We start from the raw sequence: 16,664 nt of genomic DNA on the forward strand, positions 1-16,664 counted from the left end.
AAGGGCCCCCCGGCCTCGGCCCCCGCCCGCACGAGGCGCGGGGGGACGGGCGCCGCGGGCGGAGGGACGTCGGCCCCGTCGTTACCTGCTGGGCCGCTCCGCCCCCGGCCCGAGCCCCGCCGCGCTGTAGTAGGCCGCACGTTTGCGGTTGGCCGCGGCCGCCGCGCTGTGAACCGGGTAGAGAGGGATCTGGTCCGCCATGTTCCGGCCGCAACCTTTCCGCCCCTCCCCGCCCCACCTCAATTCGCTGCCTTTCCCCGCCCTCTCAGCTCAGCGCCAGCCCGGCCGAGGCACCGCCCCCCGAGCGTCGGGGCCCGATCGCGTCACTGCGCGTCGGGGCCCGATGACGACAGCGTGCGGCAAAAGGAGGGCGCGGAAAGCGCCGGAGTTAGGAGACTTCGGAGCGCGTCCGGGCCCAATGACGTCACCGCGCGGCGCCGGCGCGAGCGGAGGCGGAGGCGGAGGCGGAGGCGGAGGCGGAGGCGGAGGCGGAGGCGGAGTCGCTCCGTGGCTCCCCCCCCCCCCCCCCCGCGCGCCCGGGCCGGAAGGCGTCACCGCGTGGCCTGCGCGCGCGCGAAGGCGGGGTCTCCCGGCAGCCCCGCCCCCGGTGCTGGGCGTGTGCGCTTGCGTGTGCGGCCCGCGCGGAGAGGGGTCTTTCGGGCCTGCGGGGCGGGCGTGCGTCCCGAGGCCGCGGGGGCTTCCCGGCGTGTAGGCGCGTCCGGCTTTGCCCCCCCACCTGCGGAGGGAGTAAAGTTCCCTTCCGCGGCCGCGAATTCCCGAGAGCTCCCGGCCCTGGAGCCGTTCAAGTTTGGTATATTCATCCGCAGCTCGGGGTTGTGCCCGGGGCTCCTCCCGCCTCGCACCCCGGGGTCGCGCGCGGGTGTGACCCCGGGGCTTTCCTGGGGAGACGCTGGGGGTCGGGTGCCGGGGTGAGCCGTGCCCCTCCCCCAAGCAGGGTGTGACCGCCAGGCTCTCCTCTGACCCGGAGCACGGCCGGGCGTGGGGGGACCCCAGAAGCCTGGCCTGAAGCCTCCGCTGTGAGGGAAGGGTCCGTGAGCACATCCTGCATGCCGCACCTATGACCCGCTGTGCTCTTAGAGCGACGAGGTGGAGGACAAATGCTCGGGACTCGCAGGTTGGAGAAGGTGTGGCACTGCCGAGTCCCAGTCCCAGCGCTGCTGCGGTCGGGGTCCACTGCGCCGGCAGGAGGGTTGGCTGCCGCCGTGGGACTGGGACGGCACAGGTAGGCGGTGCCGTCCCTGCAGGTGCCCTTCCCCAAGGTTCCTGACAGCCTGCTTGCAGGCACCTGCATCTCAGGTGCCCTGGGTCCCAGGTGCGGCCGCCTGCAGAGCAGGCCGCCTGCCTCCCCCTGCGTCCCACCGTGCGTTCATTCCTCTTGGAGCCCCCCACACTGCTGCCCACCCCCGACAGGCAGCCCCAGACTTAACACGCTTCCTCTTCCTCCTGATAAGACAGTTTGCCTTCAGAGACCCTGGAACTCCTCGTGAAATAAAAGTGACATCAGAAGGGCGCCCTGGCTGCAGCAGCCTTTATTAATGTAGTCTTAGAGGGGGTTTTGTCTTAGATAGTTTGAGGTACTCATTTCAATGAATTCCTTTTTTTTATTTTGAAGATTTCTCGTCAGTCCTTTGTCCTATCCCATTCTTATTTCATTTCTGCCTGTTTTGTTTCTTACTTGAAGTTGAGGAGAAGAAGACATTTTGATTTTTGATTTGTGAACTGTTTTTCTTAGCACCAGATTTCTTCAGATGTCTTGGAATTTCGGTCTGTGGGCACGTTTTCAGTGCTCAGGAGATGCTGGCCCCCGGTGCCCAATCTCCTCACTCTTCCGTAGCTGCTTCCACCTTCAGCCCAGAACTGGGCCCCACACGGCATGTCAGCGCTTCCAGCAGCAGGGACACCATGTCAGATCCAGGGTCTGCAGGCAGTGGGATTCATCCTTGGTCTTCGGTTTGGGTCTATGTATTCATGCTCTTAGTCTTGCACCCTGTTAACCCCTAAGCAGCCGGCAGCAACAGGGCTTCTTTGGTGGTTTAGGTTAGCCTCCTACGTAGAGTAGGAGCCCAAGGGGTGAGCCCATCACCGACTCCCATGGCCAACGTCCAGCCGCAGAAGCCAGCCAACTGGAGCCACACCCATCTCTGTTTCTAGTCCAATGACTTGGTGTTTTCAAGCGCTGCTGTGTCTTTTTGTTTCCTGCTTCCCTAATTTATACATCTGTTGTATAAATATGTCATCCGTTGTATGACTATGTATTTGGAGCAATATGTTCCACATAAACTTCTAGACTCTAGACTTATCTTAACTAAATATTTTCATGTATTACTTTCTCAACTTAAAAACTTGTTTGTGGGACACATGCGGGGGTTCAGTTGGTGAAGCGTCTGCCTTCGGCTCAGGTCATGATCTTAGGGTCCTGGGATGGAGCCCCACATCGGGCTTCATGGTCACCCAGGAGTCTGCTTCTCACTCTGCCTGCCAATCCCCCTGCTTGTGTGTGCGCTCTCTCTCTCTCTCTCTCTCTCTCACACACACACACACACACAAACAAAAAAAAAAAAAAACTTATTTGTTAAAAAGATAATATTCTTAAGTAGTTGATCCAACTTTCTGGTGCCATTTTGCTACTTCACTGCATTTTATGTGGCTTAAATACACAGGCTACTCTATGTCCATCACTGTCAGAGTGACCTTTGCTTGCAAAATGAACGTGGGCTCATTCTCTCCCTTAGACTCCCTGCAGCAGCTGATGCTATGACCCAGCTCCTCACCTCTTTCAACTGCTGACATTGTTATACCAAGTGCTCAACCGCACCCCACAGCGGACACGGTTACCGCCAGGTAGACAACACCTCACAATGGACAGGGTTACCTCTGGCTAGATAACTAGAACCCATAGCGGGTGGGGTGATAACGAGACAAATCCTCTGCCTCTCCTCCTTCATGAACTCGCTCTTTGCTGGGTATTTCTCTTTCACAGCCTGCCCACTTTAAGTAAAATCCCCTCGAATCTGTTTTCCAAATCCTGACCTCACTTGGTTCCTTTTCCCATTGCTGATTTAGTTTAGGTTAGCCAAGATTCTTCATTCCCATTTTGTGCCCAGGTGAGCCATAGGTACGTTGGGAGACAGCTTAGACGGAGTGTCTTCCTTGCAGCAGGTGGCTCCTGGGCCAGGAGGCGCATCTGCAAACTGCTGCTATAACTCGGGACACAGTGGCATCTGTGTGTGACCTGAGCAGGAGCTAGCTGGCCTGCGGCAGCACTCCACTAAAGAGAGCTTAGCTGAGGAACTGCTTACAGATGTGTGGGTGGGAATAAAAACCCCAGAAGTTTGGTGACCTTCCTGTGATGGCTGAAGTGGAAACCATTATCCCCTGCAGGCTCCAAGAGACAGGAAGAGGAACTGGAACCAGGTGGAGCCCAGGAGCCAGACCCCCCAGAGGGGCTGAGGGTGTAGAGCAGGGGTCAGCACACTGCTCACAGGTGAAATCTACCTCCCTCTGTTTGGTAAAGATAGTTTGTTTAGACATGACCACTGCTATTTTATCAGCGTATTATCTAGGGCTACTTTCAAGCTGCAAGGATGGAATTACAGAGGCCCTTGTCTCGCTAATACCTGGGGGCGTGGGGGGGCGGGGAGCAGGTGCACAGTGTTTCTATGGGGACATCACTCCCTAGCGCCACCGCGGAAGGAATCCTGAGAGAAGGCATAATGACAGGTGACTGGAGGGGAATGGAGTGACAGAGGATACTTGATTCACTTTCAGGAAGGCATGGAATGAGTTTTTAAAGCAGGAACGGATGGAAGAAGGAACAAACAAGTAAGGTAGAGTTACACCTGAAGGTCAGTTTACCTACATAGGTGTAAGCATACTGGCTGCAGCGGTAGAAAGTCACGTCAGTAGGACCGGAAACTGTATCCGAGGATATGGCCGAGGTCTAAGAGGCCTCATCCGGAGAAGTGGGAAGTGAGAGGATAGAAGTTACAGACCATGCAATCACCGGCCATAGTCACAGCCCTTGGAGGGGGTCTGTGAGTGTCCCTACCTCATGCAGACGGGTCACAGTGGTCTGCTAGCACCACCAAAACTCGAACCCAGGCCCCAAAGGCCATGCTGTTAGCCTCTTGACCAGAGTGGCCCGCTGAGCTTTAGAAAGAGAATGCTGGCAGCCAGAACTTGGACATGTGGGAAAGGAGGCTGGCATGGCGTTTCTTGTCCTTGAGGGTCACCGGCCACCTGAAGACTGGGACCATGTACTTTGTTCAGCTGACTGTATTCTATTTATTAGATGTCAGTTAGTGAAATTACACATTTGTTTGAAGATTTTTGCCAGTAGAGAAGCAAATAATTTCTGTTCAGGTAGAAAATATAACAACAAAGCATATATCTTATTGTCCTTTAGATATTAACCACTTTTATGTCTAACTCAGCAGCCTTATCCAGACATCAATGAATTCCAGGTCCTGAAAAACTCTCTTGAGGCTGTCTTAAGGTCTTACTTGGATCTTCTGCATGATTCCTAAGTTGATGAAATTTTGGCATGTGCTCAGTGTGTATCTACACGAGAGCTACTTTACCGCTTCAAAAATTATTCTCTTCCTGGTCTCCATCATGGGCCAGGATGAAGGTGAAAGGGAGAACCCCCTATGGGAACATCGCCTCCGCAAGCTCTGCCTCCATGTCCATGTGGGGGACCCCGTGGACAGACTGGCTCCGACTGGAGGCCAGAATCCTGTGTGCTAGGTAGGCCGTCGGGAGAAATGAAAAGGTTGCTGTCCACAGCACAGTCTGTGGGGCCAAGGAAGAGGAAATCTCAGAGGAAGGTCTAAAGCTTTAGGAGTGTGAGTTAAGAAAAAAATAACATCTCCAATACTGGAAACTTTGGCTTTGGGATCCAGGAGCTGATCTATCTGGGATCCCACGTGACCCAAGCGTTGGTATATGCAGTGCTGGGTGGGCCAGGTTTCAGCATCGCAGATGGGAATCACAAGACCAGCTGCAAACACAGAGTCGGCAAAGAGGAGGTGGGTCCAGCAGGTGTGTGACGGGATCATCCTCCCTGGAAAATAAATTCCCATGTCTATCCAAACAGCTAATAAAAACTTTCTGGTAAAATGTTTCTTTAAAAAAGTGTACTTCGGCGAAAAGGAAGATTTTCAAATGTCAAAGAGCAGCTTCGTTATGTATTATTTAAATGGATGACCATGGTACCATATCATGGAATTTAAATGTCATTCAATACATTTTACAAAGTCATGTCACAAGGCACCTTGGGGGGATCAATCTGTTGAACATCTGACTCTTGATTTCGGCTCAGGTCATACATCTCAGGGTCGTGGGATCGAGCCCTGCATCAGGCTCCCTGCTCAGCACAGAGCCTGCTTGAGATTCTCTTTCTCCCTCTGCCCCTCCCCCTGCCCACGCTAAGTCAATCAATCAATCAATCAATCAATCAATCTTATTAAAGAACTGATGTCACAGTTCCATTTTCAAATACAAATATAACATGCCAAAATCTATCATTGGTATTTACAGTTAAACTGAAAATGTTTAGCTGCTATAAGAACTTAGTGAGGGGATATATACTTTCCAAAGTTCTGTTAGGGAGTCAATGAGTGCAAAAGTTTGAAGACTGCTATTGCAATGCACAATCTTTTTAGAAAAACTACCATAAAAGAGGAGTCTTGTGAAGAGCTGTCTTCAAACTCATTGTCAAAGGCCAATTTTAGCTCATGATTTCCTACTGATGCATTCTTTGCTTTGTTGGCTGGGGCCCGTCTCCTGCATACGTGGATACCAATGTATCTGGAGGAGTCCTGGTTTTCTTTAAACCAAACATCCTGTTATGGTTTTGTAATGAACCATAGACATTTCAACTATTCCATCAAAAATGGGAGAAATGTAATTAAGAGCTTCTCATGGAGAGTTTCAAAGGATTGCCTAAAGAATAAATAAACGGGGCTCAGAGTGGACTCCTTGGAGTCTCGTTATGGTTGCTTGGGGTTTGGGATTGATATGACTGTTCTGTATCAGCAGCTGTGTGATGAACAAGGTCTGTCCGCCTTTCATTTTACCTAGGAACTGCTTCCCAGACACAATGGCATAGTCACAAAGATGATAAAAATGGGAAGTCTCTTAACAGCTCTAGAAGAATCACCTTCTTGTATTAAAATCTCATCTTTGTCTCTACCATGCCAGCCCCGAGGGCTAATCAATCAATTCTTTTTTTTTTTTTTTATGATAGTCACACACACAGAGAGAGAGAGAGGCAGCCTCCATGCACCGGGAGCCCGACGTGGGACTCAATCCCGGGTCTCCAGGATCGCGCCCTAGGCCAAAGGCAGGCGCTAAACTGCTGCGCCACCCAGGGATCCCCTAATCACTCAATTCTTAACAAAAAGTTATTCATACTGAGTATGCTTATTGCAAACTGCAGAAGCCCACAGATATTGTATAGGGTGTTTGTTTTTATAAATTCGTTTTTTAAAGTTTTTTTTTTTTTTTAGTCATTTCAGAGAGAGAGCATGAGCAAGGGGAGAAGCAGAGGGAGAAGCAGGCTCCCCGCAGAGGAGGGAGCCCAACGGGGGACTTGATCCCAGGACCCCAGGATCATGGCCCAAGCTGAAGGCAGACACTTAACTGTCAGAGCCACCCAGGTGCCCCTAAATTTACCTTGAATTAAATGTTTTTATTATTACTGTATAGTAATATGTAATAGTATGTTACATTAGTGTCAGGTGTGCAACATAGTGATTCCACACCATCCAACATTCATCTTTTCCAAGTGAAATGTTGCTACAGTATTATTATCCACTATACTCCCTATGCTGTGGTGCTCATTCCCATGACTTGTTTGTTCAATGAGTTGAGGTTTATGCGTCTTGAGCCCTCCCACCCCCACCCATGCTGGCAGCCCTACTTTGTTCTCTCTGTTCATCCTTCATCCTTCCTGTTTCCACAGTCTTCTCCCTGGCTGCTCCTACCCCAGGCTCACCTTGCCTGGCCAGAGAAACTTGTCAGATGCCCCTGACCCTTTTTACCCATGTCGTGTGGAGGGCCTGCAACTGTGCCACCACTGACCCAGCAGGGACATTGCCACTGGGTGACAAGCGCTATTTGGGAATGAGTGCCCCGTTCTGATAAATCCTCATTTGCGTTCTCAGAGCTGGCTCTGCGGGGCATCTGGCCAGGGGTGTCAAATCTTAGGCCAGGACAAGGCATCACACTGGCCGCGGCCAGGCTTTTCTGGGACCACTTCCTGCTCCTCCGCACCCTGGGGACAGCACTGCGCTTCCCGGGCCCTCCATCAATTTACCACCTGGCCTTGACTGCAGCCCAAGGGGCCTGTGTCTGTCAAGGGACCCCTGCCCCTTGGTTCAGTGTGTGCACAAAGGGGTCTCCCAACAAATACTATCTGAATGAACAGCCCACCCACCTTGCCATGTGGCACTGTGCCCCTGGTGCTGTAGACAGCTGGTTCCCTCACTCTGTGATGCCTCCGCCACTGTCCAGCCATCATCACCTAGAAGCAAGAGCCTCACCCTGCCTCTTCTGTGACATTCCCGGGTGTGAGTTGTGTGTACACCCTGGGGACACATTGAGGACTGCATTCCTCGCCCTTCCCAGCTGAATCTCTGAGTCAGAGGAGCCTCAGGTGTCCTAAGATGTCACCAATCTTTGCAAATGCATCTGTGACTTCAGTGAAGATGAGGGGTGCCGCATGAGATGGCCCCAATTCAGAATTAAAGGCATCTCTCATCTGTCACCAGCTGCTCTGCACTCCAAACACAGTGATTACGCAGGAGAAGAGAGGCAGCAATTATTTATAATAACTTTATTAGGTATAATTTGCATCGACCCTCTGAAAGGATCACACACGCTTCTGAGAGCCACCCGGTAAATGCAAGCACCCAGCCTTGACCCTGCCTGGCCCTCCCCGTGCGCAGCAGTGGCCCTTTCTTCCTGGGAAGGACAGGTACAATTTGTCACCACACAAATTATACATACTTGCTGTTGACATTCTTTTATCAGATAAATTACTTGTACTTATTATGCTGAAGGCAGTTCCCATGAAATTTTCACATTGTGAGAGTCTGGGTTTGGGCTGACATGGAGAGCTCGCTGTCCTTCGACCGTAGACATGGGGATGCAGGTCCTGACAGCTCCCATCCATGGCTCTTCTCTGAGATGAAAACTGAAGTTTCTAGTGCCTGCAGATCCATTCTTCCTCATGGCCACTATTGCCTGTAGTAGCACAGGTGCCCTAGGGCCCCAAACACAGCTGCCCTTGCTCCACACTTGTGAGGGACAAAGGAGGGCTGGGAGACAGGGACCACATCTAAGTGTTGCTGCCAAGCACTCTCCTATGAGGGGCTTTACACGGTGTGTGGCTGGCATTGCGAACCTGACGCGGAAAGTCCCACGCTCTCAGTGTCAAGTGCAAAATTCGAGGAAAGATCCCCAAAAGCAGCACTTGTTATGTTTTTTTTATTTTTAAAGGGAGGCGGAGAGATGTCTGGGTAGCTCAGTGGTTGAGCATCTGCCTTCAGCTCGGGTCATGATCCTGGAGTCCGGGATCGCGTCCCACATCGGGCTCCCTGCATGGAGCCTGCTTCTCCCTCTGCCTATGTCTCTGCCTCTCTCTGTGTCTCTCATGAATGAATGAATGAATGAATGAATGAATGAATGAATGAATAAATAAATAAATAAATAAATGGATGGGGATACAATTTAAAACATTTTAAAAATATCTTTTTTTTTTATTTTAGAGAGAGAGAGCGAGCGCACACACACATGAGCAGGGGAGAAGCAGAGGGAGAGGAAGAAGTAGATTCCCCACTGAGCTCAGAGCCCAACGCAGGGCTCAATCTCATGACCCTGATATCATGATCTGAGCCAAAACCAAGAGTTTGATGTCTAAGTGACTGAGCCACCCAGGCACCCCTAAAACATTTTTTTTTAAAAAAGAATAATCTGTGCTCAGAGTGGCGAAGTGGTAAGGGCACAGGCTCAGCACGGAGTCTTCACCCCACGGTGCTGCCAGTGCCAGGAGCAAGCTGACCGGCCTTCTGACCTGCTTGATGGGGACAGAGGCACCTGCCCACAAAGCTTTCGGGAGAAGTTAGTGACACCACACATTTTAAGCATTTAGCTTAGTGCCAGGTAGAAAGACAGTAATCCTAGGGTGGGGCTATCCTCTTTTTATAATTATCAAAAAACAAAAAAGCCCTCACTCAACCAAACACTGTCCCTGGGAGATACGGTGTTGGCCTCTCAGGCAGATATTCAGGACGTTACTAAGGAAGTTCCAAGTGGAGCCTCTGCTTAGGCCACCACAGGGTGGGAGCTGCACGTAACCTTGGAGGACACGTTCCCCCCCTCTCCCCAAGACCAAGTGCTGGGTGGGCAGTGCCACCCCTGGTCGGGCTGCAAGGACAGTGGCAATGGCCCAGTGCTCTGTGCTCTGCACGATGACAGAAAGACATGCAAGCAAAGCAGAGGACGGCAGGTGGCCCCAACTACTGTGATTTGTTTAGTTCATTGGCTTATTTGGTGCCCTGACAATTTGGATTCAGCAGATTGGAAATGTTTTCAGTGAGATGGTATAATTTATTTTTTAGAAAAACTTTCAAATTGGGTGAATGACAAGTTGGTGTGTTTCTATATGACTACGTCAGACATTCGACATGGAGTGGGTGGGTTTGGAGGTAGAACCACGGGGTGAGTGCAGGAAGCGTGTAACTAGGAGGTGAGGCCGTGATGTAACAGTGATTTGTGTGGATGATACACCATGGGGGATTTCTGGTCATAATTCTGCTGTGAGTAGACGGGATGGGTGAGCTGTGAGAGCTGTGGTACCAGTTGTCATCTTAGAGACGTTCAGTGGGCCTGACAAGCCAAATGACAGCCACATCTGCACACCTTAACGATTGCTGATTAACAGCAAATGAAAATTGTAAGCTGGTTGGAAAACATGATTTTTATTTTCTTTTGAAAACGTGATTTTCTTGATTTTCCCCCCAAGATTGGTTAAAATGTCTCAGACTTTGTTCTGTATGTAATAAAAGAGACAGGATGTCATTGAAATGAGGCCACCGTAGTAAGCTCCATGGAGGACAGCCCTTTATGAGGTCCTATGTGGCGGGAGCATGACACTGGGGTGTGTGCAGGTGTGCAGACCCTGTCTATGAGGACCTAGGACGTGTCGGGTACTGCTCAATGGGGAGAATCATGGAGCCTGACAACAATCCCAACACGCTCCTGGACGGCGAGGCACCTGCAGCATCACTGTTTGTGAGGGTGACTGGCCCAGGCAGTTGGGAAGCCTCACACAGACACAGCAATGTTCAAGGTACAAGAGCAACAAGAAGACCCTTGTCTGGACAGTTTGACAAGCTCTTCGGGGCTTCTTTTTCTTAGGAATAGCAAGTGAAGTTGCAGGAGGAAAACGTCCTTAGGATGGGCATCCAACTATTATCTCAGGGCACATGCTGCCTGATTCCAATTGTGTGAAACATCCAGAATTAGCACATTCGTGGAGACATCGATCAATTAGTGGTTGCCCAGGGCAGGGGTGGGAAGGGTGAGCAGTGGGGCTGCTAACAAGCGCACATCGCTCTTGGGGCTGAAGAAAATCTTCTAAAAATTAGCCCGAGACTGAGTGCGCCGGCACCGCTGAATGTAAGTCCTACGTGATTTATACCTGGGTGAGGCCATGGAGCCAACCTTCCTTCCGTCTACCTCTGCAGGGCTTTAATGGCATCCAGGCTGCCAGGGTAGTATTTGGTCTAATGTCCGCAACTGTTTCTTTCCAGTGGAGCAAGTGTATCCGGGCAGAAAGGAAACCTCCTACTAAGGTGCACAAGAGTGTGGAGGTGCGCTCATGGATCCCATGAAGTCACATTGCACAAATGCATTACTGTCTTTCATGTTATAGAACTGAAAGGTTTGGTGTGTCACTTTTAGATACTTCGTGGCAAAAAGAGCAACATTCACTTTATCCAGATGTCTGGCTGTAGGATATGTGAATCAGGAGAAGCGAGGTTACAGCCTAACGTTCTGCTGTTATTTTGTGTCAAACAACCATTACCACATTGTCTTCACTTTCTATCTTTAGCTGGCTAATTGCAAATATTCTCAAGTCTACTTTCGGAACCTATTCTTCTATTACAGTCAAGCTGTGAGGGGAGTCAAAGCTGAAGCCCCGGAGCCCCCAGAAGGCTGAGCAAGGCTGACTCGGGTCCAGAGGGGGGTTCCAGAGCATGAGGGGCAGGTATACCTACAGCCCATGGCCCCTCAGGATCACCTACAGGTGGCCAGGGCAGCTCCCCAACCCGAGGAAAAGGCTGAGTGCGCCTCTCCATCCTTAATCCTTCCCATCATGTCTGAAGTTCCCAATGCGTTTTCAAGCCCTTGAAGCAGGAGGCTCTGCGGGCATGTTCTCCTTTCTGACCCGACCTCTGAGGCCGCCCCCCAGGATAGGATGCTGCGTTGCCAGCCCCACCTGGCCCTCAGTCTTCTCGTCCTACCGCAGTGGCCTTCGGGGTCTCCTGTGTCCTGCCCCACAAGCAAGGCGTATCGTGGCCCTGGGCTGACCTCCACTACCTGACTGAGTGTCATGCTCTAGGCCAATAAGCAGCCGTCACTCGCAGGCCTGACTCTGAGCCAGAGCAGGAGGTGGGGGCTGGGCTGGGAGGTCGCAGGGCCAACATGGTGGGGCTTGGAGCACACATGTGTTTTTGATGGCTCTCCTGGCTGCACGTTGAGTGGGGAGCATGTGGCCCGAAGGTGGGCGAAGGGGCCCGGGCACCAGGTGGTGTGGGGCCAAACGTTGAGGCCTATACTCCTGGACGTAATCAGAAGGCAGGAGGTCACCAGGGGGCTGCCATCCACGGAGCTGTGAGCACAACGGGGAATCGTGGGGCTGTGCCAAAGACAAAGACACTGGAAGATGGCAAGATGTTCCAGGCGTGGTGGAAACGACCCGTACACCCGGGGTCCTGAGTGCCCACCGGGGCCAACCCAGCCCCGCAGAAGCCCAAGCAGAAGATCTTCAGGTACTGTCACTGAAAAGATGTGTGATTAGACTTTTCTCAGCTTTTTAAAGGAACTGCTCTTTTAAAATCCAGACTGAAAGAACTGGTTCACTCTATGTGGTATCTCCTGCCCTCCCTTGGCCTCCTCCTCCAAGTGGCTGGCTCTTCCCCAGCCTCTGCTGTCTTCTCAGTGGGCTCCTCAGCACTAGGTGGCCGTTGGCCAGCAGCCCAGACAGACTTTGATTTGAAGGACTTTCATTGTAAACCTGGAACCCTGGCCCCTTCACAAACCCCGCACCTTCCCTGGCTGCCGGGCCCTGTTCTGAACCAGAAGGCAGCCAGTGGTACAGGGTTGCAGCAGAGGCGAGGGTGCCAGTGGGTGTGGGAGGCTGTCCTCAGCCTCCGTGGCCTCCTGCCCCCTCTACCCCTCTAGCCGGGCCCCTTGCTGTTCCCTCACCTGTTGCCTCAAGCTTCCTTTCCAGCAGGCCTGGCTGTCTTCAGGCTCCAGGATCTTCTCCGACCTCTTCCAAATACCATCGCCCTCCTGACAGTCCCAGTGAGGGATGGACCCTGTGTCCCCCCCAAACTCATGTGTTGAAACTTGCCCCCAAGGTGATGGTGTGAGGAGGTGGGGCCTCTGGGGGTGATCAGTTTATAAGGTAGGAGGCTCGGGAATGGGATCAGGGGCCCCAGGGAGTTTTGTGCCAGCCGGCAGGCAGGGACACCCCCAAGAAGACAGCTGTGTAGGGGGGAGGTGGGCTGTCCCCCAGCCTGTGCTGTTCCCTGGTTGCTGCCCTCCCAACTCCCATAGCACCCACAGGCCACCTCTCCCACCATGACAGGAAGTGCATGTTACCCAGTTCTCTCTGGTGGCCACAGGGTCTGACCCATACTACATGCCCAAGAAATACTTGTATTGAATCGTGACATCCTGTCTGTTCCTTTTAATTCCCTGCGGCCTGGCCTGCCTTGTCCCACCGTCCACTGCCATTGTGCGCACAAACACTGGCCTTCCCTCGAAATCCCCACGCTGGATTCAGTGTGTGTCCCTGTACTCGATGCAGAATATCCCTAATTTCACATTAGTAGTCAAATAGAATAAACCAAATGCTTAAACCCTTTTTCCTTTGGTATTTTCAGAGAGTCTACAATTAGCAAGTTGTTATAATGGTGAATTTTCAGATATGCTTGATACAGCTGTAAAAATTAGGATGGTCTTAGAATTAGCCTCCCAGAGCCCAAGCCCCTGGAAACGTCGGCCTGTGGACACGGCCTGGCGGCCAGAGGAGCACTGGCTGTCTGAAGATTTTCCCACATCCTCCAGAGCTCAACCATCTGAGCTGTCCTCAGTGCCAGGCCTCACAGCATTTTGGGGTCCCCCCCAGTGGCCTGGGGCCAGACAGACCCTCACAGAGATGGAGAGTAGCTGATACCAGCTGTGCCCGGGACACGGCTCCCTCTGTCCTCTCTCCTCCACAGGAAGACACTCCAGAAACATCAACCTTTCCACCGATTATGTATTTGTTTTGTGAAAGTGCACTCACAGACGTCTACTATCATTGTCATCACATTTGTCACATTTTGCTAATAACTGTCTGAGCTGTTCCTGCTGAAAATTCTAGGAAGAATTTCTGACTGTAGAAACTTGACACCCATCAGAGAGAGTGCCACATTTATTTTCAGATGTATCTGAAGGCAGGTGATGGCTTCATTAAATTGAGGCTACTCATCCCAGAATTAACAACCCTACAGCCGGTTACCTGGGTCTTGATCACTTCTCTCCCCCTCACCCTGCCTGTGATCTTGAGCAAGTTTTATACTCTGAGCACGTTTTGCTGCCTGAAGAATGCAGATGGAAATAGTCCCAACTGGAAAGATCTTTGTGAGGTCTAAGTGGGAGAATGTTCACAAAACCTCCAGCTCCCGTGCACAGATGGTGATGACAACTTCCACTCAGCCCAACAGCTGGCGCCTCTTAAAGGCCACCTCCAGTCACTCCATTAGCACCAGCATGCGTCAGGCCGCACATCAGCTGTGTTACAGGACACAGATTGCAAGACGGTGCGTCAGGCTAACACTATAGTCACTCGCCAAAGCTGACAGTGCACGAGATCCCCGTGACTACAGCAGCATCCACTCTTACTAGCGAATGCGCCAAGCTTTCTCCTCCTCCTCCCTTTGTAAAAAGTTGTGTGTGTCCCATTATTGTGAGTTTGCTAATGCTCAACACTCCAGAAAGGGGGGAAGCAGAGCTCCCTCCAAAAACAACAACAAAACCCTCAAAATAAAAAAATCCTCATTAAAGAATATTAATACTCATGGATTCAGAAGAACAAAAGGAGAAATTGTCTGGAACAAATTCGGCTCATGCTTTGGTTCTGTCCATTGACATGGATAAATGGCTCCTCCATTAGACAGAGCAGAGGTTGGCACACACAGGCATGGTCCTGACCCCCCGGCCAGGTGAGCTGGGCCCCCATCAGCCTCGGGCAGGGCGCTGACCTGTTCTCGGTTGAAAGCTGGATAATCCTGGGGCACGGATTGGCACTCGAATTATTTTTCGGTGTGATGCACAAACATATTATCATGTGTTGACAGCTCTTTCCTTCCCAAAAGAAAAGAGGGTGTAAAAAGAGGGAGATCACACAAAATAAAACTACAGGCTTGGGTACAGTTGAATTGAGAGCTTTTTGCAAGAGGCCACCCTGTTTCAAGTGTTTCCTATAGAGTCAAAATGCAAGATATGTGCATTGTAACACATTTGTGAGTATGAACGCAAACTCCCATAGACAGAACGACTATCACTAGACTCTTTAAAGAAGTTTTATGGACATAAATGTAGTTTTCTTGTATAAATTTAAAAATTTTCACGTTCAGTATCTTGTGCTTAAAAAAGTAGAGGGATCACAAGGATATTCAAAGGCACCTACCAGACTAGGACACTTATTTTATTATTTTATTTCATTTTATTTTATTTTATTTTATTTTATTTTATTTTATTTTATTTTAGTATTGTATATTTGTTGGCCAGCCCTATGGGAGCCACATGCATATTTTTAACTTCTGTGGTCACGTCACCACCTCATGGAACCCTTAGGGACCACTGACCTTCCTAGTGATCATGGGAACTCAGAGAATATCTTGCTCCCCAAAACTTGTGTCACAGAAAATCCCACATGGACAGTGTCAGGACAGCAGGTTGCAACCCCACATTTTCAAAAGTAGAGTCATAAAGCAAGACAAAGCCATGGATCCAGCATGACGCCATCCTAATTCTGTCATGTGTGTCTGCCTGTGTACACTGTATATACATCAAGAAAGATAGGAAGGAAGTCCATGAAAATGTTAGCAAAACGAAACAAAACAAAAAAAAAAACAAACCAATCATGGGGTGATTTTTCCCTTTCTGATTTATTTATATTTACCACATTTTCTACACTGAGTATGAATTACATTGAAAATTGGAAGGAAAATCTTTTTAAACTGAAATTTCATTGCAGGAAAATTTTTATTTTTATTTATTTATCTTCAAAGATTTTATTTATTTATTTGAGAGAGAGAGAGAGCATGAGTGGAGAGTGGGGGGTCCAAGGGAGAGGGAGAAGCAGCTCCCCCACTGACCAGGGAGGTTGATGCAAGACTCTATCCCAGGACCCCGGGATCATGACCTGAGCTTAAGGCAGACTGAGCCACCCAGGCATCCAAAATTTTGCGTTGACATTTTATTTTATTTTATTTTATTTTATTTTATTTTATTTTATTTTATTTTATTTTATTTTAATTCAAGTTGCCAACATACAGTATAACACCTAGTGCTTATCCCATCAAGTCCTCTCCCCAGTGCCCATCGCCCAGTCACCCATCTCCCCACCCCCTCCACTTCTGTAACTCTTTGCTTCTTAGAAAAAAATTTATTTTTAATTTAACTATTAAAAATAAAATTTCTAAATGCTGAAAGCTTTCTGAAGAAGTATAGTAATGTGAAGACCCCCTCCCCTCATCTGAGGCAGGGAGAGAGGAGGGCGTGCAGGCCCTGAAACAGGGGATGGGACACAGGGCCTATCAACACCACGTCCTGTGGCCGAGGCCAGAGTGCAGATGCACACCCGGAGAAAACCGTATTTGCCTGGAACAGCCAGGCCAACCTTGGTCAAACCGGTGGCCAAGCTGGGAATTTGGACCACGTGGGAAAAATGGAATTTTTCCTTGGTCTGTTCATCCTGTTTTTACTTGGTTATTTGCACATAGTTAAATATATAAAGATTACCAAACAGGTAACAACAAAACCAAGTTTTGACAATCTTGATCACATTGATTTGATTAAAATATGAGGATTGGCTCTTCCTCCAGTGTCCACAAACAATTGTTCAGAAATTTAAAATCTGTGTGTGTATAAGTGTGCATAAATGTCCTTCTCCTCCTGGCAATTTTGGATGTCTAGTGACATACGGGGATGTGTGATGGAATCACTTCAGGACATGTGGGCCCATGGATTCGACTGCGGAGGCACTCAGCTACATTTTACTGTTCTGCAGTCTTCTTGTAGTTGGGTAAGCTGAGGCACGAGGTGGGGAGGGCAGTGATGATGGGCACCTCAGGGGCCTG

At 50.3% G+C, this 16,664-nt stretch overlaps 1 protein-coding gene and 1 pseudogene across 3 annotated transcripts in view; one reads left to right on the forward strand and one right to left on the reverse strand.

The window, feature by feature from the left end:
• LOC129514446 (probable phospholipid-transporting ATPase IIB) overlaps positions 1–215 on the reverse strand; it is a 242,290-nt gene extending 242,075 nt beyond the window's left edge. For all 3 annotated transcript variants that reach the window (XM_055333018.1, XM_055333020.1, XM_055333016.1), the window contains exon 1: positions 86–215. In XM_055333018.1, the coding sequence (XP_055188993.1) occupies positions 86–201 (116 nt within the window). In that variant the 5' untranslated portion in view covers positions 202–215. The remainder of the gene's footprint in view (positions 1–85) is intronic.
• Positions 216–4,635: 4,420 nt separating this feature from the next.
• On the forward strand, positions 4,636–5,094 carry LOC129514653 (60S ribosomal protein L11-like; annotated as a pseudogene).
• The last annotated feature ends 11,570 nt before the right edge of the window (positions 5,095–16,664 follow it).

Source organism: Nyctereutes procyonoides, unplaced genomic scaffold (assembly GCF_905146905.1).
Source record: "Nyctereutes procyonoides isolate TBG_1078 unplaced genomic scaffold, NYPRO_anot_genome, whole genome shotgun sequence".
NCBI classification, from domain to species: Eukaryota; Metazoa; Chordata; class Mammalia; order Carnivora; family Canidae; genus Nyctereutes; species Nyctereutes procyonoides.